Source organism: Dryobates pubescens, chromosome 15 (genome assembly GCF_014839835.1).
Source record: "Dryobates pubescens isolate bDryPub1 chromosome 15, bDryPub1.pri, whole genome shotgun sequence".
Classification (NCBI taxonomy): domain Eukaryota; kingdom Metazoa; phylum Chordata; class Aves; order Piciformes; family Picidae; genus Dryobates; species Dryobates pubescens.
Window position 1 is genome coordinate 2,642,218 of NC_071626.1, and position 23,387 is coordinate 2,665,604.

The 23,387-nt window shown below is 46.8% G+C and overlaps 1 protein-coding gene across 1 annotated transcript in view; it reads left to right on the top strand.

Annotated features, from left to right (window-relative positions):
• Positions 1-23,387, top strand: part of CEP290 (centrosomal protein 290) — a 57,123-nt gene that overhangs the window by 18,860 nt on the left and 14,876 nt on the right. The window contains exons 20-42 of the mRNA XM_054167692.1: positions 173-315; positions 1,009-1,173; positions 2,503-2,652; positions 3,230-3,345; positions 3,793-3,895; positions 5,645-5,875; positions 6,801-6,974; positions 7,996-8,107; positions 8,884-9,089; positions 9,642-9,793; positions 10,835-10,946; positions 12,236-12,691; positions 13,542-13,706; positions 14,138-14,245; positions 14,333-14,467; positions 15,152-15,418; positions 17,406-17,504; positions 18,611-18,810; positions 20,218-20,431; positions 21,021-21,158; positions 21,248-21,469; positions 22,789-22,902; positions 23,161-23,306. Coding sequence (XP_054023667.1) covers positions 173-315; positions 1,009-1,173; positions 2,503-2,652; positions 3,230-3,345; positions 3,793-3,895; positions 5,645-5,875; positions 6,801-6,974; positions 7,996-8,107; positions 8,884-9,089; positions 9,642-9,793; positions 10,835-10,946; positions 12,236-12,691; positions 13,542-13,706; positions 14,138-14,245; positions 14,333-14,467; positions 15,152-15,418; positions 17,406-17,504; positions 18,611-18,810; positions 20,218-20,431; positions 21,021-21,158; positions 21,248-21,469; positions 22,789-22,902; positions 23,161-23,306 — 3,928 coding nt within the window. The remainder of the gene's footprint in view (positions 1-172; positions 316-1,008; positions 1,174-2,502; positions 2,653-3,229; positions 3,346-3,792; positions 3,896-5,644; positions 5,876-6,800; positions 6,975-7,995; positions 8,108-8,883; positions 9,090-9,641; positions 9,794-10,834; positions 10,947-12,235; positions 12,692-13,541; positions 13,707-14,137; positions 14,246-14,332; positions 14,468-15,151; positions 15,419-17,405; positions 17,505-18,610; positions 18,811-20,217; positions 20,432-21,020; positions 21,159-21,247; positions 21,470-22,788; positions 22,903-23,160; positions 23,307-23,387) is intronic.

Sequence of the window (23,387 nt, forward strand, 5' to 3'; positions counted from 1 at the left end):
CTAGCAGCTCTGCCTTTCACTTCCTGGTTGGTAATCTCTATACATGATAGGAACATTCTCTTTATGTATCAAATCAAGAAGCATTATAATAAAACATCCTAGGCTGCTTTAATGTAAAGATGGTAATTCAGTCTTTCAGTGCTTTTAGACACATTTACCCTTTCTGTTACAGTGAAAGAGCTGTCAGAAGAGAACAAACACCTGGAGCAAGGAATGAAAGAAATACTGCAAGCTGTGAAGGAAGTGCAGAAGGATCCTGGTGTGAAGGGAGGAGAGACAGCATTAGTAATCCCCACCCTGGATCGTTTGGTTAATGTGAGCTTGCTTTTCCAAGTGTTACTTAGCTTTATAGGACTTACAGCCTTTTCTTCCTTCCTCCTCACTTACTGGCCTGTTGCTTAATGAAATGCTAGCTTGCTTAGTTACAAGGAGGAGTCCATAGTGTGCTACCTCTTTCAAAATGCAAATTAAAAATGAAGAGAGATAGCCAAAAAAAAAAACCCCTATATGGATGAGGCTGTGGCCAGCCTGATCTAGTGTGGGGTGTCCCTGCCCATGGCAGGGGGGTTGGAACTGGATGATCCTTGTGGTCCCTTCCACCCCTGACTGATACTATGATATTATAAAACAATAAATCTTCAGCTGCAGAACACAAAAAGTCTTTGGCAGATTTATTGTCCCAGCCACCGTGTTGAGGCAAGCTTTCATTTGCCTGCCTTCTACCTGTAGGAGGTGTTTAAATGAAAAACCTCTTTATTCAAACATCTTCACAGGAAAGAAACGAAAACAAAACCCCAAACAACCAACCAACAAAAAAGAATTTCAGTCTGTGTCTCTGGCAAACACAGCATCAGGAAATGGAGAAGCAGATTTCAAAGCATGAGGACCTGATGCTTGTTGCTGATTGCACTACTCTAAACTGGAGGGCTCCAGGTGCTTATGAAAAATAAAGCTTTTCTGCCCCTTGTTGGTTTTTTTTTTAACTTCTCTGTTTTGTGAATTGATCAGGCCATGGAATCCAGGAATTCAGAGGGGGTGTGTGATGTGGGAGTGCACTTGAAAGCTCAGGTCGACCAACTTACAGGACGAAATGCAGAGCTGAGGCAAGAGCTGAAAGAGGCTCAGAAGGAGGCCGCAAATTCCTCTAACCAGCTGGCAAGTGCAAATGAAAAGGTATCAAACCCACACAGTCTATAAGGTGCTTCAGGGAACAGTTTAATGATACAAATGGTGATCAGATTCATGTGTTGGCTTTACCAGTTTGTCCATTTTCAATTAAAGTCTTCCTCTTCTAAATGTTAACTTTAGTTTTGGAACATGGCCAGGGCCAAAGAGTGGGTGGGGAAATGGAGTTAACTCCAGCTGGTGGCTGGTCACCAGTGGTGTTCCCCAGGGCTCAGTTCTCTTTAATATCTTTATCAATGGTCTGGATGAAGGGATTGGGGCACCCTCAGTAAGTTTGCAGATGACACTAAGATGGGTGGGAGAGCTGATCTGCTTGAGGCTAGGGAGCCTCAGCACAGGGACTTGGCCAGGCTGAATCAATGGGCAGAGGTCAGCTCAACAAGGTTTAACAAAGCTGGGTGCTGGGTTCTGCACTTAAGTCACAACAACCCCATGAATACTGCAGGCTTTGAGCAGAGTGCCTAGAATCTAGACAGGGCAAGGGGGAACGGTTTGAAGCTGAGGGAGAGTAAGTTTAGACTGGATCTTAGGAAGAAGTTCTTCAATACAAGGCTGGTGAGACTCTGGAACAGGTTGCCCACAGAGGCTGTGGATGCCTCCTCCCTGGAGGTGTTCAGTGTGAAGTTGGATGAGTTCTTGAGCAACTTGGTCTAGCTGAGAGGTGTCCCTGCCCATAGGAGGGAAGTTGGAGTAGATGACCTCCAAGATCCCTTCCAATCTAAGCCATTCTATGATTCTGTGATCTCAGAGAAGCAGAGAGCTTTTGAGAAGTTAAGTAGAAGGGCAAAGACTTGTTTAGAGTAACCTACCAAATAGTAACTGCCATGATTCTTTCCAAAACCTCATCTTTTTAAAAGGAATCCTTTAGGATACAGGTCCAAGTCAGTTAGGTTGTTAATAACAAACCTGTGTGGCACAGGAAAAACAATTTGTTTGCATAGAGTCATAGAATCAACAAAGGTTGATCATCAAGTCCAACCTATTGCCTAATACCTAACACCTCATAGAATGGTTTGGGTTGGAAGGGACCTCCAAAAGTCACCTAGTCCAACCCCCCTGCAGTGAGCAGGGGCATCCTCCACTAGGTCAGGTTGCTCAGAGCCTTTGTCAAACCTGACCTTAAATATCCCCAGGGATTTGGCCTCGGCTGCCTCCGTAGGCAACCTGTTCCAGTGTTCCCCCATCCTCGTGGTGCAGGACTTGTTCCCAACAGCCATTAGTTGTTGGGTCTTTTAAATTGAATTCAATTCCATTGTAATTGAATAGCAAGAGCTACTTCTTTATGATTTTGTTGGTTTGTTTGTTCCTTTTCTTTAGATTAAACAACTGACCCATGAAATAAGCTCCTTACGTCGGGCAGAAGGTGCCAGTGCTGTCTGCCAAACAGTGACTCTCCCAGAGGGAATGGCTCCTTCAAGTCTGAATGTCATCAATTCTCTGAATGAATATCTAATCCATCTTGTACAGGTAATTCATTTCACAGAATCACACAGGTTGGAAAAGGCCCTCAGGATCACTAAGTCCAGCCCAGAACCCTGCTCTACAAGGTTCACCACTAAACCATAGCCCCAAGCACCACATCCAAGCCACCTTGAAACACATCCAGGGTTGGTGACTCCACCACCTCCATGGGCAGCACATCCCAATGGCCAATCTCTCTTGCTGGGAATAACCTCTTCTAACATCCAGCCTAAACCTCCCCTGGCACGGCTTGAGACTGTGTCCTCTTGTTCTGGTGCTGGGTGCCTGGGAGAAGAGACCAACCCCCACCTGGCTACAACCTCCCTTCAGGGAGTTGTAGAGAGCAAGAAGGTCTCCCCTGAGCCTCCTCTTCTCCAGGCTAAGCAGCCCCAGCTCCCTCAGCCTCTCCTCACAGGGCTTTTGCTCCAGACCTCTCCCCAGCTTTGCTGCCCTCCTCTGCAGCCTGCCCTCTCTCATGAAAGCATCTCCCTGGAAAACCCAAGGGATTTCAATTAATCCTTTCACATTTGAAACCTGTTTCTTTTTGTGTTTAAAATCTGTATCAATCAATCTTTTTCTTTAGGAACTGGAAAATAAAGAGCAGTTACTGCAGCAATTTGAAGAGGCAGTAGAAGGCTACAAGAGAAAATTTGCAGTGCTTCGTCATCAGCAAGGCTTGCTGTATAAAGAATATCAAAGGTATTGTTCCCTCCTCTGAGTTCAACCATCTAAATGGGTAGGAACTTTGAATACAAGCTTTGCTGCTGTTTGGTTAGTGTCATCAAAGCTGCTGCTCTTGGGTAGGTACTCCATCTGTCATAGAATCACAGAGCGGTAGGGGTTGGAAGGGAGCTTGAGAAATTATCCAGCCCAACCCCCCTGCCAAAGCAGGATCAGCTAGGGCAGGACACACAGCAGTACACCCAGGTGGGTTCTGAATGCCATTGGCCTGCTGGGCTGCAAGTGCCCATTGCTGGCTCATGTCCTGCTTCTCCTCCACCAGCACCCCCAAGTCCTTTCCTGCTCTCAATCTCATCATCCCCCAGCCAGGACTGACATCAAGGAATGCCCCAACCCAGATGCAGGAGCTTGCACTTTGCCTTATTCCCTCAATCTATATGAAAATATCTAATTGCTGTGTTTTAGTCACAAGGAAAGCTGGCAGAAGGAATCAGAAAAGCTGCAAGAGGAAAAGAAAAAGCTAGAAGAGCAAAAAGAACAGGATGCTACCAAACTAAAGGCATATTCTGTAAGTGATTCTGTTGCTTTCATGTTTCAGAGAGACTTTTAAGGCACAGAACTGAGGGGTTTATAAAATATTATAAATTACCAGCTGGGAAATATGTTGCTGAATTCAAATCAGAAGAGAATTGATTGGTTGATTGAGTTCTTAATGGAATGTAACTAACAGTTTGCATCCACACATAGTTACATGGCAGGATGGACTTTGGGTTGGGATCAGGTGAACATTTTCACCTTCAGCATTGCTCTGAATTAATGGCTGTGAATGATCAATGAAATTGTGCTTAGGTTGGAGATTGGGAACAATTTCTTTGCTGCAAGAGTGGTCAGGGATTGGCACAGGCTGCCCTGGGAGGTGGTGGAGTCCCCATCCCTGGGAGGTGTTCAAGAAACCTGTAGCCATGGCACTTTGGGCCATGGTTTGGCCATGGAGGTGTTGGGTTGGTGGTTGGACTTGATGATCTTAGAGTTCTTTTCCAACTTTCATAATTCTATGATTCCAAGATGTGGTGGGTTGTAATTCCCCTCCTCCCAACATTAACTTTGCCAGACCAGCTCTGCTGGAAGCAACTTGAAGATGTATTTACAGGCAAAACTACAATCTACAATGGAATGCAATGAATGTGTACAAAATGTACAGGATTTACATACATTTACAATTAACAAACAACACAAAAATCCCTCTGGTCAGAGGGAAACTGTCCCTCTGATCCCCACCACCCTCTGTCCGAAAGGGAGCAAGGAGCAGAGAGAAAGCAGTGGTTAGACTGGCCCAAAATCATAGCATCATAGAATCAATAAGGTTGGAAAACACCTCAGAGATCATCAAGTCCACCCTGTCACCCAACACCTCCTGACAACTAAACCATGGCTCCAAGTGCCACATCCAGTCCCTTTTTGAACACCTCCAGGGATGGTGATTCCACCACCTCTCTGGGCAGCACATTCCAATGGTTATTCTTTCTGGGAAGAACTTCCTCCTCATCTCCAGCCTAAACCTTCCCTGGTGCAGCTTGAGACTGTGTCCTCTTGTTCTGGTGCTGGCTGCCTGGGAGAAGAGACCAACCCCCACCTGGCTACAACATCCCTTCAGGGAGTTGTAGAGAGCAGAAGTTCTCCCCTGAGCCTCCTCTTCTCCAGGCTAAGCAACCCCAGCTCCCTCAGCCTCTCCTCCCAGGGCTGTGCTCCAGACCCCTCCCCAGCCTAATTGCCTTTCTCTGGACACCTTCAAGTCTCTCAATATCCTTCTTGAATTGAGGGACCCAGAACTGGACACAGGACTCAAGATGTGGCCTAACCAGTGCTGAGTACAGGGGTTGAATCACCTCCCTCCTCCTGCTGGCCACACTATTTCTGATGCAGGCCAAGATGCCATTTGCCTTCTTGGCCATCTGGGCACACTGCTGGCTCATGTTCAGCTGCTGACAGCCAGTGCCCCCAGGTCCCTTTCTGCCTGGCTGCTCTCCAAAGTAATACAGCCAAGGTCAGCAAAAGCAGATCAATCTCTCCCAAGCAAAGTGAGCAGAGAAGAGAAGCCCCCAGTAGAAGAAAGACTGGTTTGGTACAGCCAGTCTTGTAGCAGATCATTTCTCCAATGAAACTGTTTGGAATTATCTTTAGTTTTCCTTTTTACACCCAACTGTGATTTATTTGTATTTTGCTGCTTTTCTGCTCAAAGCCTGTGACAGAACTTTAAAGGCCTAGCCTAAACCTCCCCCACCAGAGTCTGACTTACAAAACAAAATCTCTTTCACAGAATTTACTCAGTGCACTTCAGCTGGATCCTGATGAAACAAAGAAAGCCCTGGCAGAAACTAACAGGAAGATCACTGTTCTACAAGTTAATGAGAGGTCCCTGACCAGGAGGTACACCACTGTGCTTGAAGCAGAAAGGCATCTCAGGAAGGAAAATGAGAAACTCAAGGCTGAGATAACCCAAATGGAGGCTGCAGTTATGGGCAGGATTGGGAACCTGCAGCGATTCAAGGTAGAGTTTATAGCAGCAGCCTGCTGCCTTGGTGTTTCCACAAGCTGGCAATCAGTACAGCTGGGGTTGGTTTTTGTAATGGGAGCAGGACTAATTTCTTCAATTTGTTACCTAAATGCCTGTTTAATGCTGGGAGAAATTCTGTCCAAATATTCTGTATTCAAATAAGTACCTCAGAGGCTGGCTTCAGTCCATTTGGGGACTTGAATGCTGGGTTCAGTTTGGGGCCACTCACTTCAAGAAGGACCTTGAGGGGCTGGAGCCTGTCCAGAGAAAGGCAACAAAGCTGGGGAAGGGTCTGGAGAGCAGGGCTGGGGAGGAGCAGCTGAGGGAACTAGGGGTGTTTGGTGTGGAGAAAAGGAGGCTGAGGGGAGACCTCATTGCTCTCTACAGCTCCCAGAGAGGAGGTTGGAGCAAGGTGGAGGTTGGTTTCTTTCCTAGTACAACTGATATGAAAACAGGAATTGGCATCAAGTTACACCAGGGGAGGTTTAGGTTGGACATTAGGAGTCCAGAGGGGAGCCACAAAGATGATCCAAGGGATGGAGCACCTCTTCTATGAGGAGAGGCTGCGGGAGCTGGGGTGTTCAGCCTAGAGAAGACTCCAGGAGGACCTTCTAGCAGCCTCTCAATACCTGAAGGAATCCTACAGGAAGGCTGGAGAGAGACTTTTCATAAGGGTGCCTAGCAGTAGGACAAAAGGGAATGGATTTAAGCTGAGAGAGAGTAGGTTTAGACTGGATCTCAGGAAGAAGTTCTTCAGTGTGAGGGTGGTGAGGCTCAGGGAGGCTGCACATGCCTCCTCCCTGAGGTTGTTCAAGGCCAGGTTGGGCCCATGGCAGGAGGGTGGATCTCTGAGGTCCCTTCTAACCTAGGCCATTGTGTGATTCCATGAAGTAACTCTGGCTGTTGATTATTTTCATAGGAAATGGCCAGCTTCAAGATTGCAGCTCTGCAAAAAGCTTTGGATGGCAGTGTCCCCCTGTCTGAGCTGGAGCTGGCTAATAAGCAGTACAATGCCCTAACTGCCAAATACAGAGACATGCTGCAAAAGGACAACTTGCTGGTCCAAAGGACAACGAATATGGATCACATGGAGGTAGTATTTGTCTTGTGTTTCAACCCTAAAGGAAGGGGAAAACTTCTTTATACATTCAGTCTGCATTGTTGTGTTTCATTTGATGGAAAGATAGAAGGTAAGTCCCAGTGCTGGAACTGCCTCAGTTTGTGCCAGGGCAGGTTTAGGTTGGAAATGAGGAACAGTTTCTTTCCTGCAAGAGTGGTCAGGGATTGGAACAGGCTGCTTCTGGAGTCCCCATCCCTGGAGGCATTCAGGAAGTGCATGGACATGGCACTCCAGGGTATGGTTTAATGGCCATGGTGATCATAGGCTGAAGGTTGGACTTGATGATCTTAAAGGACTCCTCCAAACAGAACATGTCTATGATTGTATGAGATGTTGGAGTCAGTCCTGCTGTCAAATTGTCATAGAATTGTAGAATGGTTTAAGTGGGAGGGGTCCTTCAAGACCATCCATGGGCAGGGACATCTTCCACCAGCCCAAGCTGCTCAAGGTCTCATCCAATCTGGCCTTGAACACCTCTGGGGAGGGGGCATCCACAGCCTCTCTCTGGGCAACCTGTTCCAGTGTCTCTCCACTCTCACTGGAAAGAATTTCTTCCTAATCTCCACTCTCCATCTCCTTTCTTCCAGTTTCAATCCATCCTCCCTTGTCTTACCACTCCAAGCCCTGTTAAAACAACCTTCCTTTCCCATTCTTAATGAGGTATTTAATTAATGAGGTATTTAGTGGGACAAAAAGAGACTTTTACATTTCAATTGCATTTAATTTTGCTTTCATTTTAATTCTGAGCACTGGAGGAGCCACAGTGAGTGATGACCAACATTCATGGTGAGACACCATGGCACTAAGATACAACACAGAGAGGCAAGAGTAGCATTTTTGCACTTAAGAGGAAACTTTGAGCCCTTCTGTTCTCATATGTGTAGATTATGGGGTGTGCACAGGTATGTGTAGTTTAAATGTTGAATGAAATGCTCATGTCAAACATCAGCTCTGCTGCAGTTAAATTGTTCCTTGTCCTGTTCTTGTCACCCAGCGTGAGAACGAGTCCTTGAGGTCGCAGATGAACTCATTGAGTAAGGAGCTGGAGATCACAAAGGAGAAGCTTCACACTGTGGAACAGGCTTGGGAGCAGATGGCTAAACTGGGCAAGTATGGAAGTTCTGTTACAGCATGAAAAATCAAGTGGTATGTCCTGTGGAAAAGTAGTCACAGAGTCATTGGGGTTGGAAAAGACCTCTGAGATGATCTGGGAGGCCTTTTCCAAGCCAAACAATTCCATGATTCTGTGATGTTGTATTTAAATTAGGTACTTCTCTGATATGTAATAAGGCAAGATAAGCACACCTTCAGGCTGGCAGTTGAATATAGAGAAGTGTTCTGTATATAGGTTTATATATACACACAAATTATAGAATGGCTTAAGTTGGAAGGGACCTCAGAAGTTGTCTACTCCAGCCTCCCTGCCATGGGCAGGGACAACTGTCAGCTAGTCCCAGCTGCTCAAAGCCTCATCCAACCTGCATTTGAACAACTCAAGGGAGGAGGCATCCACAGCCTCCCTGGGCAACCTATTCCAAAGTCTCACCACCCTCATACTGAAAAACAGCTTCCAAGGATCCAGTCTCAACCTACTCTCCCTCAGCTTCAAACCATTCCCCCTTGGTCTCTAGACACCCTTAAGAAAAGTCCCTCTGCAGCTTTCCTGTAGCATCCCTTCAGGTATTGCAAGGCAGCTAGAAGGTCACCCTGGAGTCTTCTCTTCTCTAGGCTGAGCAACCCCAAAATAGTAATAGTGGAAGTCTGATGAAGTCACCCAAGAAAGATAAAGCAAAACTCAGGTTCTGTTTCATGGGGCAGGTAGTTTTCACAGTCAAGCAGGTTATGTGTGCCATGATTGGCATACCTTTCTCTGTTGGTGTAGGGGGTGACAATGCCATGGACAAGGCCACGAAAGCAATAACCAACAGCGAGATTTTGTCCATATCAAAGAAGATCACAATGCTGGAAATGAAGGAGCTGAACGAAAGGCAGAGAGCAGAACACTCCCAGCGCATGTATGAGCACCTGGGCAAGACTCTGAAGCAGCTGGAGGAACGTAATCTTGACTTGGAAACCAAGTTTGCTGAGGTAAAGCTGTGCAGATTTTATTTGCCACATCTTCCCAGCCCATTTGTGGGTGCTGCAAGCAGGGCATTTAAAGAGGGAGGAAGGAGATTGGGTTCTGACCAAAGCTGAATAGTTTTTTGTTGGGGGTTGGTCTCTTCTCCCAGGCAACCTGTGACAGAATGAGAGAACACAGCCTCAAGGTGCACCAGGGGAGGTTTAGGCTGGATGTTAGGAAGAAATTCTTCCCAGAAGGAGTAATTGGCTGTTGGAATGTGCTGCCCAGGGGGGTGGTGGAGTCACCATCACTGGAAGTGTTTAAAATGAGCCTGGATGATGCCCTTAGTGTCATGGTTTAGTTGATTAGATGGTGTTGGGTGATAGGTTGGATTTGATGATCTTGAAGGTCTTTTCCAACCTGATGAATTCTGTATTGTAGTGACTTAAAATGGTACTTTTGGAGGTGCTTTTTGCTTTGCAGGCTTGGGAGCAGTTGTGTGCTTAGGATGCCATTTGGTTTGGGTTTGCTTTTGTGGTTGATTGTGGGTTTGGTTTGTTGTGTTTCTCTTTTTTAAGCTCACCAAAATCAACCTGGAGGCACAGAAAGTGGAACAGGAATTGAGAGATGAACTGTCCAAGAGTGTGAGTAAGGCAGTGAGTGATGCAGACAAGCAAAAAATCATGGAGCTGGAGAAGCATGAGATGGAGCTCAAGGTTGAAGTGTCAAAGTAAGTGCTGAAGTGGCAGGTTTCTGGTGCAGCATGTTTGGAAGCATGCAGAACATCTTAGGCTTATGGAATACACTACTTAGCTATGACCTAGCACCTGATTTATTTTGCTTGGTCATACATGCCAAATTTGGAATTGAAATTGGGAAAAATGAAGCTTTTTTCAGTTCATGGCCATAAAGAAAGTCATTTGCTTCTTGTGACTTGAGCAAGGAATTGAAGTGCTGGCCTGGGTAGATGTGGGTGAGTGTGCTCTGAAATACTTACTGTTAGGGTTTTAGAAACAGCCTGATTAAAGTTGGTGTTGTTTCTGTGCCACAGCCTCCTTTAAATGCCTGGCAATCTCAGGGCTTGTTTTCAGAGGCATAGATACCTCAAGGATTAAACTGCAGGGGGGGAACTGTTACTGACTAAAAATTGTGAGATGGGCTTTGGGTGCATAAACTGAAAAGCCATCTGCTGAGAGGGACATTTGTCTTTGAGTAACTAACGTAAATCCTGCTGTGTTCCTGGAACAGCAGCAACTCTGAGGATGTTTTCAGTGAGAATGAGGGATTAGATTTGAGGAAGCAGAGAAGGGAATTGAGGATGAAACATTGGGAGCATTTATCATAGTCACAGAATGGTTTGGGTTGGAAGGGACCTCAGAGATCATCTCTTCCAACCTTCTGCATGAGGATACTGCTGGCTCCTGTTGAGCTTCTCCTCCATCAACACCCCCAAGCCTTTTTCTTCTGCAGTTTACTAAATGTCCTAAAGTGGGAGAGAAATAGGGGATGGAGATGCTTAGCTCTAGTAGAAACCATGGCATTGTGTTCCTGGAGTCAGTTACTGCTATCAGACCTGTAGATAACTTGCAGGAAGATGTCCTGTGAAGACTCTGAGAGGCAGTGTAGAAGAATTACCATAACAAGGACCCTGAAGAGTAGAGAAGAGTTTGCTGAAAAGAGCAAAGGTGTCAAATATAATCAACATCTTGTCTTAGTCTGGGAAGATACTCAGTGGTGTGGGGTGACACAATACTCTTGTTTTCTCTGCAAGGTTAAGAGAACTCTCTGATATAGCCAAAATGCAAGTGGAAGCTCTGGAGGCACGCCAGCAGCACAGAGATAAGGAAGTGGAATCTCTTAGAATGCAAATTTTGGACTACCAGGTAAAATCCAGCCACCATTAAACAGCATTTTGGATTATGTTGGGGTTTTTGCTTTTATTCCCTGGAGTGAAAAGAAATCATTTTACTTGGAATTAGGGAATTACAAAGGCATTTCAGAAGGATCTTAGCAAGCTGGTCCTTGTTGTGAGCACACCCTTTGAAGAGTTTTAGATGCCATAATTATCCCCTTCTCCATTTCTCCCATTCCTGTCTGTACAGCCCTTGCAGATCCTGAGCTTTTTTCTGTTACTTAGGCAGTATTTGTTCCTATTTTATTCATAGCTCATGGTCAAATATCAGCAAATTCTGATTATCTTTTACAAAGCTTGTAACTTTTGAAGACCTGCAGTAGACCTTACATTGCTTTGTCACTAGCAGAAAGAATCTCTTGGGATACAGGCTGGGTGCAGAGTGGGGTGGAAGCAGTTCTGGAGAAAGAGTCTTGGGGTTGTTGATTGATGAGAAGCTCAACAGGACCCAGCAGTGCCCTCATGCAATCCAGAAGGCAAATTGTGTCCTGGGCTCCATCAAGGTGAGTGTGGCCAGCAGGGCAAGAGAGGGAATTCTGCCCCTTGACTCTGCTCTGCTGAGACCTCACCTCCAATCCTGCCTCCAGTTCTGGTGTCTCCATCAGGAGGACATGAAATCATTGGAGTCAGTCCAGAGTGCCACAAATGTGATCCAAAAGCTGGAACATCTGTGCTCTAAGGATAGGCTGAGGGAGCTGGGGTTGTCTTGAGGGACCTTAAAGCAGCCTTCCAGTAGCTGAAGGGATCCTACAGGAAGGCTGCAGAGGGACTTTCCATAAGGGTGTCGAGCAGCAGGACAAGGGGGAATGGTTTTAAGCTGAGGGAGAGTAGGTTTAGAGTGGGTTTTTGGAAGCTCTTCAGTACAAGGGTGGTGAAACTCTGGAATAGGTTCCCCAGGGAGGTTGTGGCTGCCCCCTCCCTGGGGGTGTTCAAGCCCAGGTTGGATGAGGCCTTTAGCAACCAAGTCTCGTTTGGGAGGCCGTGGCAGGGAGGTTGAAATAGATGATCTCTGAGGTCCCTTCCTAACTAGGCCATTCTCTGATGTACATAAACAATGCATCAATGAAATACAAACAATAGTGGCTTGCTTCTATTTGCACACACAATGCAGAGCCATCAAAGATGTTCCAGAGATGTTCATGGTTCCATGCACAATGCATGCATGTGTATGAAACAGAGAGGAGATGTTCCTGTGGACATGCACAGTGCATGACCATGTTCCAAGTGACAAATCCATTTGTTCTGTGACCTTCCTCTCAGGCACAGTCTGATGAAAGAGCAACGACTGCAAAACTGCATCAACATATCCTAGCCCTGCAAGGTAGTGAATCTGTTGCTGCAGGCAAAGTGGGGACACTCCAACTGAAACTCCAGAAGATGGAGATCCAGAACCTGCGTTTAGAGCAGAAGCTTGATGAGAGGGAGCAAGCCTTGTACTTTGCCAGGCTGGAAGGAAGGAACAGGGCCAAATATCTGCAGCAGACGGTTCAGGCTCTGAGGCGACAGTTCAGCGGCGCTTTGCCTTTAGCGCAGCAAGAGAAGTTCTCTAAAACAATGATTCAGCTGCAGAATGACAAGCTGAAGGTGCTGGAGGAAGTTCAGCAGGCCCAAGAGGAGCGAAGGAACGCAGAAAACAGAGCACTGGAGCTGGAGTTAAAACTGAAAGGCTTGGAAGAATTAGTCAGTGCACTGAAGGACACCAGAGGAGCTCAAAAGGTTTGCTGCTTCACAGCTTGGAATTAGCTTTCCAGGGAGGGTGGGGAGACACTGGAACAGGTTGCTCAGGGAGGTTGTGGATGTGGCCTCCTTGGAGGTGTTCAAGGCCAGGTTGAATGAGGCCTTGAGCAACCTGGGCTGGTGGGAGGTGTCCCTACCCATGGAAGGGGACTTGGAACCAGATGATTTTCAAGGTCCTTGCCAATTCAAACCATTCTATGATGCCACTTCTCTCAGTGCTGGGGAAATCTGTTGCCTCTCCAGTTGTCTGCTGGACTTTTCAGACGTTCCTCTTGCAGTTCCATACTCTTGCAAGGCCTCAATCCACAGAAGGGAAAAAGCTTAAAAAGGCAGAATATCTTTGTTCTGTTGGTCTGATAAATGACAAACTGCCTCAAAGGCAAAGTGTAGCTGCTGAGGGAGCTGTGGTTGTTCAAAGTGGAGAAGAAGAGGCTGAGAGGAGACCTCACTGCTCTCTACAACTACCTGAAAGGAGGTTGCAGTGAGGTGGGGGTTGGTCTCTTCTCCCTCGTATCAGATGATAGAAGGAGAGGAAATGGCCTGAAATTGTGCCAGGGGAGATTTAGGTTGGAGATTAGGAACAATTTCTTTGCTGCAAGAGTGGTCAGGGATTGGCACAGGCTGCCCAGGGGGGTGGTGGAGTCCCCACCCCTGGAGAAACCTTTGGCCATGGCACTTGGGGACGTGGTTTGATGGCCATGGAGGGGGTTGGATTGATGGTTGGCCTCAATGATCTTGGAGGTTTTTTCCAACCCAAACAATTCTATGATTCCTTCTAGATGGCCTGTGGCCTTGGCAAATGGTCTTTCTGTGTGTCATTCACTTGTAGGTGATTGAGTGGCATATGAAGATGGAGGAACTCCATCTGCAGGAGCTTAAACTCAACCGAGAGGTAGTCAAGCAGAAGGAAGAGGTGAAGTACTTGCATAACATCATCTCTGAATATGAGAGTACAATCAATAATCTGGAAGAAGAAATTGTGCAGCAGAACAAGGTATGTCTTTCTGCATGCTGGTAGGGACTTAGGAGCTTTGGTTTGACATGAGGCTAAACTTCTCTACCAGAAAGGTTCTCAAAGGCTGAAACAGGGAAGTGGTTGAATCACCATTCCCAGAGGTATCCAAAAGCCATCTGGATAAGGTGCTCAAGGAGATGGTGTTGTGGTGGCCCTGGCAGGGTTGGACTTGCTGATCTTAGAGGTCTTTCCCAACCATAGTGATTCTGTGAAGCAGCCTATCCCTTATTTCACTGCTTCTCAAAAGGAAGGTCCTTCCCAGTAAGTTTTTGACACAGACATTTCTATCTTGGCTCCATAATTCTTTTTAATGTCACATTTGAGTCTTTGACACTTGTGTATCTTCCTCTTTTTTTGCTGTTTAAGTTGGGTATAACTTCCCAAATACCTTCTTCAAACTTGTGTTGCAGTTCCACGAAGAAAGGCAGCTGGCTTGGGACCAGAGGGAGGTGGAACTCCAGCGCCAGCTAGATCTGCATGAGCAGCAGCAGCATGAAATGCTGAGCACGGCTCTGAAGGTACCTGCACTGAACTAACCAAAGACAGGCTCAGCAGCACCCTTTTCAGAGCTGTTAGGTCACCTGAGTATGAATTTTTCTCTGCAGTTAGAAGAGGCCACAGGATCAGTTCCAGACCCTGCTTTGCCACTCTCCCAACAGCTTGAGTTGGCTTTAAGAAAGATTCAAGAACAGACTCGAACAATCCTGGAAACCAGGGCAGCCTGCAGATCACTGGAAGAGGTAACTCAGTGTATCAGTTAACAGAAAAGGACAAATTTTGTGTTTCTGTGCACTTCAGGGGTTTGTATGTAGTGAATAGCCTTTTATAAATGTCCCTCCCTTAGAAGTATTTAACACAGATAAAATGTCAAAAATGGAATCACAGTTTGCTGATGACACCAAGCTGTGTGGTGCACTGGACTCACTTGAGGGCAGGGATCCATCCAGAAGGATCTTGACAGACTTGAGAAGTGGGCCAGGGACAGCTGCATGAGGTTCAACAAGTCAAATGTGCAAGGTCCAGCATCTGCTTTGGGCCAATCCCATGCACAGCTCCAGGCTGGGAGCAGAGTGGGTTGAGAGTAGCTCTGAAGAAAGAGACTTGGGGGTGTTGATAGAGGAGAAGCTCCTCAAGAGCCAGCAGTGCCTTCATGCAGCCCAGCAGCAGCTGTGTGCTGAGCTGCAGCCAGAGGAGTGTGGCCAGCAGGGAAGAGAGAGGATTCTGCCCCTGTGCTCTGCTGAGATCCTGGTGAGAGTCTGGAACAGGCTACCCAGGGAGGTTGTGGATTTATGTTTGTATGTCCACTTAGATACATTTTTGTGATGGAATGGGTTTAGTGTAGACTGTGAAATGCTCCTTAAAAGGTAAGAACTTTTTGCAGTGTGGGAATTCTGAAAATGCAAAATTGGCCTTTTTTGTTGCAGAAACTGAGAGAGAAGGAAGCTGCTCTGTGGAAGGCTGAGCAGAATGTTTTGTCCAGAGACAAAGTCATAAATGAACTAAGGCTTCGAATACCTGCAGCAGCAGAGAGAGAGCAAATGCTGGCTGAGCTGGGGAAACCAGAAGATGATTCAGAGTACCATCAGGCCATGAGGAGTGCTCATCAAGTCATTGCAAGCCTGCAAGCAAGATTAAATCACAAGGATGAAGTGTTAAAGAAATACCAATGTATGCTTGCTAAAGCAAGAGAGGTACTGAATCCTTTTATGCACAACCTTTCTCCCATGTTAAAGTTGGGTTTGGTGCTTGTTTAGCCCTCCCTGAAGGTGTTCAAGGCCAGGTTGGATGAGGCCTTGAGCAATCTGGGCTAGGAGGAGATGTCCCTACCTATGGCAGGGGATTGGAACTGGGTGATCTTTAAGGTCCCTTCCAACCCAAATCAGTTTGTGAAACCTGCACAAGTCTCTAGCCTCAGAGGTAGCTGAATACAGGAAGTTTGTTAATTTGTTTGATGTAGAAAGTTCATGTAGAATTTTTTTAGCCCTCAGTAGGCTGCTTGCTCAGTCCAGAGGTGATGCACATGATGTCTGTCTGGGAATCAGCAATGTGACAGGAACAGTTTATGGTTTGGCTGTGAGGAGTGAGCTCAGTCCATTGTATATTCACAGATTGCACTGGCTTGGAAGGGACACTCAAAGGTCATCTTGTCCAACCCCTCTGCAGTCAGCAGGGACACCTCCAACCAGATCAGGCTGCCCTGACATCAAGTCTTATTTTGAATGTCTTCAGGGACAGGGTCTCAACCAGATCTCTGGGCAACCTGTTCCAGTATTTCACCACTCTCATTGGGCAGAACTTCCTCCTGATGTCCAGCCTCCATCTCATAGTATAGTATAGAATCAATCAGGGTTGGAAGGGACCACAAGGATCATCTAGTTCCAACCCCCCTACCATGGGCAGGGACACCCCACACTAGATCAGGCTGACCAGAGCCTCATCCAGCCTGCTCTTAAACACCTCCAGGGATGAGGCCTCAACCACCTCCCTGGACAACCCATTCCAGGACTTCACCACTCTCATGGTGAAGAACTTCCTCCTCCCCTCCAGCCTGAATCTCCCCACCTCCAGCTTCATTCCATTCCCCCTAGTCCTATCACTACCTGAGATCCTGAGCAGTCCCTCCCCAGCCTTGTTGTAGCCCCCTTCAGATACTGGAAGGCCACAATAAGGTCACCTCAGAGCCTTCTCTTCTCCAGACTGAACAGCCCCAACTCCTTCAGTCTGTCCTCACAGGAGAGGTGCTCCAGCCCTCTGCTCACCCTTGTGGCCCTTCTCTGGACACCTTCCAGCACCTCCAGATCCCTCTTGTAATAGGGCCTCCAGTTTCAAACCATTGCCCCTCATCCTATTGCCACAAGCCCTTCTGAACAGTCCCTCCCCAGGCTTCCTGTAGGTCCCCTCCAGATATTAAAATGCAGCTCTAAGGTCTCCCTGGAGCCTTCTTTTCTCCAGGCTGAACAGCCCCAACTGATTCAGCCTGTCCCCTTAGGGGAGGTTCTCCAGCCCTGTGATTCCTACATTAGGCATTAGGAGAAGGTGGCTGGGGGGTTGGGTTTGGGTTTTTTTTGGTGTTCAAAATATTTTTTAAATAAAATTTTAAAAAATCACTGATTATAGCAAGAAGAAAATAATTTGAACATCTGCTGGAACTGCAGGAAAACTTAGCTTGAAACTGCAATGGTAGGTTGGGGGTTTTCCCTGTGGTGATAAAAGTGATTGAAAATTAATCAGTTAAAAAATTAACATTGCCAGAACTGGAGGGAAAAAATGGCAACCAGCACCAGAACAAGAGGACACAGCCTCAAGCTGTGCCAGGGGAAGTTTAGGCTGGAGGTGAGGAGAAAGTTCTTCCCAGAGACAGGAGTTAGCCATTGGAATGGGCTGCCCAGGGAGGTGGTGGAGTCACCATCCATGGAGGTGTTCAAGAGGGGATTGGATGTGGCACTTGAAGCCATGGTTCAGTAGTCAGGAGGTGTTGGGTGACAGGTTGGACTTGATGATCTTTGAGGTCTCTTCCAACCTTATTGATTCTATGATTCTAGGTTGGACTTGATGATCTTTGAGGTGTCTTCCAACCTTATTGATTCTATGAAAAATCCTGAGCAGCCAACATGAAGTTGCTGTTTCTTGGGCTCTTGGAAGTGTGCATCAGTAAAGTTCTGCTCTAATTTTTAACAGGAACAAGAGGAACTAACAAAGAAGCATGAGGAAGAACTCAGTGCTCTCTACCAGAAGTTACATTCACATGCTGACAATTCCTTTCATAAATTCAAAGAGGTGAGTTTGGGGTAGCTGTGGGATTGGGGAAGCTTTTCCCAAACTCTTGCTGAGAAGAAGGGGAAGTCAACAGGAATTACTAAATGATGGCAAGGAAGGCACCTGGGTGGTTGACAGAGGATTTCTGGACCATTCTGGAGAGAAGTCACAAGAGTAAGGATTAGAACTCAAGTGTAAAATAGCCCCAAAGTCATTTGGATTAAAGCTGGGGCTCAGTGTGCAGGAGCATTTTTAATTCAGGGAGGCTTCTAGGAGGGAGAGCAATATCTGGGGTTTTGTTCTTGTCATTCCATCTCTGGCTATGTCAAACTAAAGCATTTCAACCTAACTTTACTCTTGGTACATGATCATGGAGTGAAACCTGGGCTGAACCTGGTTACTCTGTGCTGCACCAAGCTCCTTTCGTAGAATCATAGAATTGTTTGGGTTGGAAAAAGACCTCCAAGATCATTGAGTCCAACCATCAATCCAACCCTACCATGGCCACTGAATCCTGTCCCCAAGTGCCATGGCCACAGGTTTCTGGAACACCTCCAGGGATGGGGACTCCACCACCTCCCTGGGCAGCCTGTGCCAATCCCTGACCACTCTTGCAGCAAATAATAGTTTCCTCATCTCCAACCTAACCCTCCCCTGGCACAATTTCAGGCCATTTCCTCTCATTTTATTACCTGAGACTAGGGAGAAGAGACCAATCCCCACCTGGCTTCTACCTCCTCTCAGGGAGTTGCAGAGAGCAATGAGGTCTGCCCTCAGCCTCCTCTTCTCCACACTAAACACCCCCAGTTCCCTCAGCTGCTCCTCCCCAGCCCTGTTCTCCAGACCCTTCCCCAGCTTTATTGCCCTTCTCTGGACACAGGCAGCCTCTCAATACCCTTCTTGAAGTGAGGGGCCCAGAACTGAACCCTGAATTCAAGGTGTGGCCTCGCAGTGCCGTGTACAGCAGGGGGCACAATCGCTGCCCTGGTCCTGCTGGCCAGGCCAGGATGCATGGAAGATATTAATGCTTGGTTATATTCAAGACTGAGTTTGAAGCACATCAGTCACACTTACCTTTGGGTTTTACAGCTTCAAATGTATCCACATGCCTTTGTTCTGTCTCACAGGAGTTAGCACAAAAGACTTCTTTAGCACTTTCCAACAGCCACCATCTCCTGCGTTTAGCTGAGATGGAGCAGACTGTAGCAGAACAGGACAGTGCTCTTGCTTCCCTTGTTGAGAAACTGAAGAAAACCTCAGCTGATTTGGAGAAGCAAAAAGAAATCACTGTCATGAAAAGCAAAGAGTTTGAGATCATCAAAGCCCGGTAAGTTTCCAGCCTGTTAAGGTAAGTCGGGAGGGGGTTGGGTCAGGGCACTTCTGTATCGCTGCTCCAGCACTGCTCTGGCAACATGAACTGAAAGGGTTGCTCTGCTGCTTCGTTCTCTATCAGTTTCAATCTTCAGCCCTTCATCAGGGCTGAGATACAAAAACTGTGGCTTGGAAAAATGCCTTTGTGACATTCAAGGATACATAGAATGGGTTGGGTAGGAAGGGACCTTCAAGATCATCGAGTTCCAACCCCCCTGCCATGGGCAGGGACACCTCCCACCAGCCCAGGCTGCTCAAGGCCTCATCCAACCTGGCCTTGAACACCTCCAGGGAGGGGGCATCCACAGCCTCTCTGGACAACTTCTTCCAGTGTCTCACCACCCTTACTACAAAAGGAGAATCTATTCAAGGGGTCTTAGTGTGAGAATTGTCTTTAATCTACTGAGATACTTCCTTGCTTAAGTTTGTTTCTTTTTTTTCTTTAATTTTCCTCCTTTTTTCCTCTCATTTTTTCTCATTTCTTCTTTTACTTTTCTCTTCTTTCCCTCTTTCTCTTTCCTCCTTTTCCCTCTTTCTCTTTCCTCCTTTTCCCTCTTTCTCTTTCCTCCTTTTCCCTCTTTCTCTTTCCTCCTTTTCCCTCTTTCTCTTTCCTCCTTTTCCCTCTTTCTCTTTCCTCTTTCTCCCTCTCTTTCTCTTTCCTCTTTCTCCCTCTCTTTCTCTTTCCTCTTTCTCCCTCTCTTTCTCTTTCCTCTTTCTCCCTCTCTGTCCTCTTTCTCCCTCTCTTTCTCTGTCCTCTTTCTCCCTCTCTTTCTCTGTCCTCTTTCTCCCTCTCTTTCTCTGTCCTCTTTCTCCCTCTCTTTCTCTGTCCTCTTTCTCCCTCTCTTTCTCTGTCCTCTTTCTCCCTCTCTTTCTCTGTCCTCTTTCTCCCTCTCTTTCTCTGTCCTCTTTCTCCCTCTCTTTCTCTGTCCTCTTTCTCCCTCTCTTTCTCTGTCCTCTTTCTCCCTCTCTTTCTCTGTCCTCTTTCTCCCTCTTTCTTCTCTGTCCTCTTTCTCCATCCACTTGGACTACCTTCTTCCCAAGATTGATTTCATGAAAATGTAAACCTTGTTTGAAATAAGGAAACTGTGCTGCTTTCTGTTCCTCTGAGGGCCAGAAATTAGACAGGACCACACTCCAATCTTACTTTCCTCATCTTCCTGAGCAATTATTTTCTTAAATGGAGTCCTTGTTTATTGAGTCAGCCTTTTTTTCTTTCCCCCTCCTGCTCTTTCCACATCTGTGTGTCATCTGCTTCAACAGTAATAAAAAATACAACATCATGGCCTTCATTTATTGGGCATGTACTAAGCTGATTGTTGCAGTGCCCCCCATTCATGTTTCTTTTGGGTTTTTTTCTAATTAGTCTTCAGCAAAAGCATGCAGCTGATGTGGAACAACTGAAAGAAGAAGCAAATGAATTGAGGAATGTGTTGTCTCAGGTGGAGAAGGAATTGGCAAATGCAAAAGCTGAACTAGAGGTCCAAAAAGAAGCAAACAACAGAGCACCCACAACAACACTGAAGAACCTGGTGGAACAGCTGAAGAGCCAGTTGGCCATAAAAGAGAAGCAGCAGAAGGTTGGTCAAGAAAAATGACTCCCTGTGTCACATCAGTTGTGAATGGTGTTTCATGTTTGTGGATTTGATGTGTAGTGCAGCAAGAGGCAGAACAGGATTGCAAGCATGGCCTTCAGGGGTGGAACACCTCTGATGTGAGCATAGGCTGAGGGGTTACTCAGCTTGGAGGAGACTCCAGAGGGACCTTGTAGCTGCCTTCCAGTACCTGAAGGGATCCTGCAGGAAGGCTGCAGAGGGACTTTTCATAAGGGTGTCAGGGGCAGGACAAGGGGGAATGGTTGGAAGGAGAGTAGGTTTAGACCAGATCTTAGGAAGAAGTTCTTCAGTACAAGGGTGGTGAGACTCTGGAACAGGTTGCCCGAGGAGGTTGTGGATTCCTCCTCCCTGGGGGAGTTCAAGGCCAGGTTGGATGAGGCCTTGAGCAAGCTGGGCTAGTTGGGCATTGTCCCTGCCCATGGCAAGAGCATTGGTACTAGATGATCTTTAAGGTTCCTTCCAACCCAAACCCTTCTATGGTTGTGGTGGTTGGCAGTGTTGGCTCATAGCTGTAGCTTCATCACTGAGAAGCCTTTGCATTTATTCTCTTCAGGCTTTGAGCAGAGCCATTCTGGAGCTCCGGGCAGAGATGACTGCTAATGCAGAACAGCAGATCATCGCTGCTGCCTCACAGAAACAGGCACAGATCACTGTCCAGGAGCTTGTTGACAGACAAACCAAGGGGCTTCTGGTGAGTAGCAGGGCATAGCATCTCATCGTTGTGTGGCTGAGAGTCTTGACTTTGAAGCTGTGCTGTTCTGCTTGTTTGCTTTCTTCTAGACACAGATAGAGGAGTTGAATAACCAGATCACACAGCTGACAGATAACCTGAAAACAAGTAAAATCAGGGAAAGTTCATTGTCTGATGAAAAGGATGAGCTGAGCCAAGAACTTCAGAGGAAACAAAAAGCATTGGCTAAAATGTTGGGAGAAAAGAACGAAATGGACAAAGAAAACAAAGAACTGAAGAAACAGATCAGGAGGCTCAACAACAGCATTCAGGTAGGAGTGGTGTGGAAAAATCTGCTTGATCCTGGTCAAGTTTCTTCATGGATGTGCTGAGCTTTGGGGCAAAAACTAAGTACTTTTGGCAAGCATTGAGACTTACACTTGATCTAAAAACTTCTATTTGCTCCTCAGCTGTTTTCTGTGTGAGCTGTTACCTTGATGATCCTCCAGGTCTCTTCCAACCTTGGTGATACTGTGATACTGATGTATAACTTCTGCTGCTGGAAGCATGCCTCAAATAAAAGCAAGAGACTGAGAAAAATATTTGCTCTTTAAAATAAGCTTGAAAGAGTCTGGGGATTTGGATTACCACTTTCAGAGTTCTCTGGCAGGTGGAATTTTGTGATGGTTTTCCTGCCTGTCCTTGTTTCCCCTTCTAGAAGGAAAGGATTTGAAGTGGAATTGTCTGATAAATGTTTTATCATTTCAGCTATTTGCTGCTCATTGCTCAGTTTAGTATGCAGGGGGTATTCCAGTACTTAGGTTATATTTATTAATATCTACACAAATGTGGGTTTGAGAAGTGGGCCAGTGACAACTGCTTCAGTTTCAACAAGTCAAAGTGCAAGGTCCAGCATCTGGGTTGGGCCAATCCCATGCACAGCTCCAGGCTGGGAGCAGAGTGGGTTGAGAGTAGCTCTGAAGAAAGAGACCTGGGGGTGTCGATTGAGGAGAAGCTCCTCAGGAGCCAGCAGTGCCCTCATGCAGCCCAGCAGGCAGCTGTGTGCTGGGCTGCAGCCAGAGGAGTGTGGCCAGCAGGGCAAGAAAGGGAATTCTGCCCCTTGACTGCTCTGCAGACCCCACCTCCAATCCTGCCTCCAGTTCTGGTGTCCCCAGCAGAAGAAGGACACAGAGCTGTTGGAGTGAGTCCAGAGAAGGCCACAAAGGTGATCCAAGGGCTGGAGCAGCTCTGCTGTGAGCACAGGCTGAGGGAGTTGGGGGTGTTCAACTTGGAGAAGAGAAGACTCCAGGGAGGACCTTCTAGCTGCCTTCCAATACCTGAAGGTATCCTACAGGAAGGCTGCAGAGGGACTTTGCCTAAGGGTGTCTAGCAATAGGACAAGGGGGAATGGTTTGAAGCTGAGGGAGAGTAGGTTCAGACTGGATCTTAGGAAGAAGTTCTTCAGTGCAAGGGGCTGAGACTCTGGAACAGGTTGCCCTGAGTAGGTGTGGATGGCTCCTCCCTGGAGGTGTTCAAGGCCAGGTTGGGATGAAGCCTTGAAGGCAAAATACACAGCTGTAATGAGGATTGAACTTCTCACTTCAAATGGTTAACGAGACTTGGAAGTGATTACAAGGTTGCACTTTTTCAGAGCAAGGCTGAGGAACAAAACCTCATAGATGGGCTTCAAAAAAAAGTCAAAAAGTTGGAGAGTGAACTGGAGAAGTGTGAAGAAACAGGAAAAAAAGGTGTAAGAGAAGATAAGGTATGAAATACTGAGCCTGTGGCTTTGAAAGGCATCATCAGCCTAGATCTGGGCAGTTCACCCTCCCTCCCCCAGCTCCCTCACCCCCCCTCCCCCAGCTCCCTCACCCTCCCTTCCCCAGCTCCCTCCCCTCCCCAGCAATTTGAGGTCTCTTAACTCCTTGTTTTCCATGCTCTTTGTTACAGCTCTGTTGCTTGCTTGTTTTGCTTCAAGAAACAAACCCCACAACCTAACCTAGATAATTTCTGTGCTTCACAGACCTCCAAAGAGGAAATAATTCGATGGGAAGAAGGTAAAAAATGGCAAACCAGAATGGAAGGCTTGAGGAACAAGCTAAAGGAAAAGGAGAAAGATGCAGATGCTTTAGCCAAGCAGCTGAATACACTGAAGGAAATTTATACCAAGTAAGTTGGTTTGAATAGGTTGAGCTACAGACTGATCACAGTATCACAGAATGGGAGGAGTTGGGAGGGACCTCTGGAGAT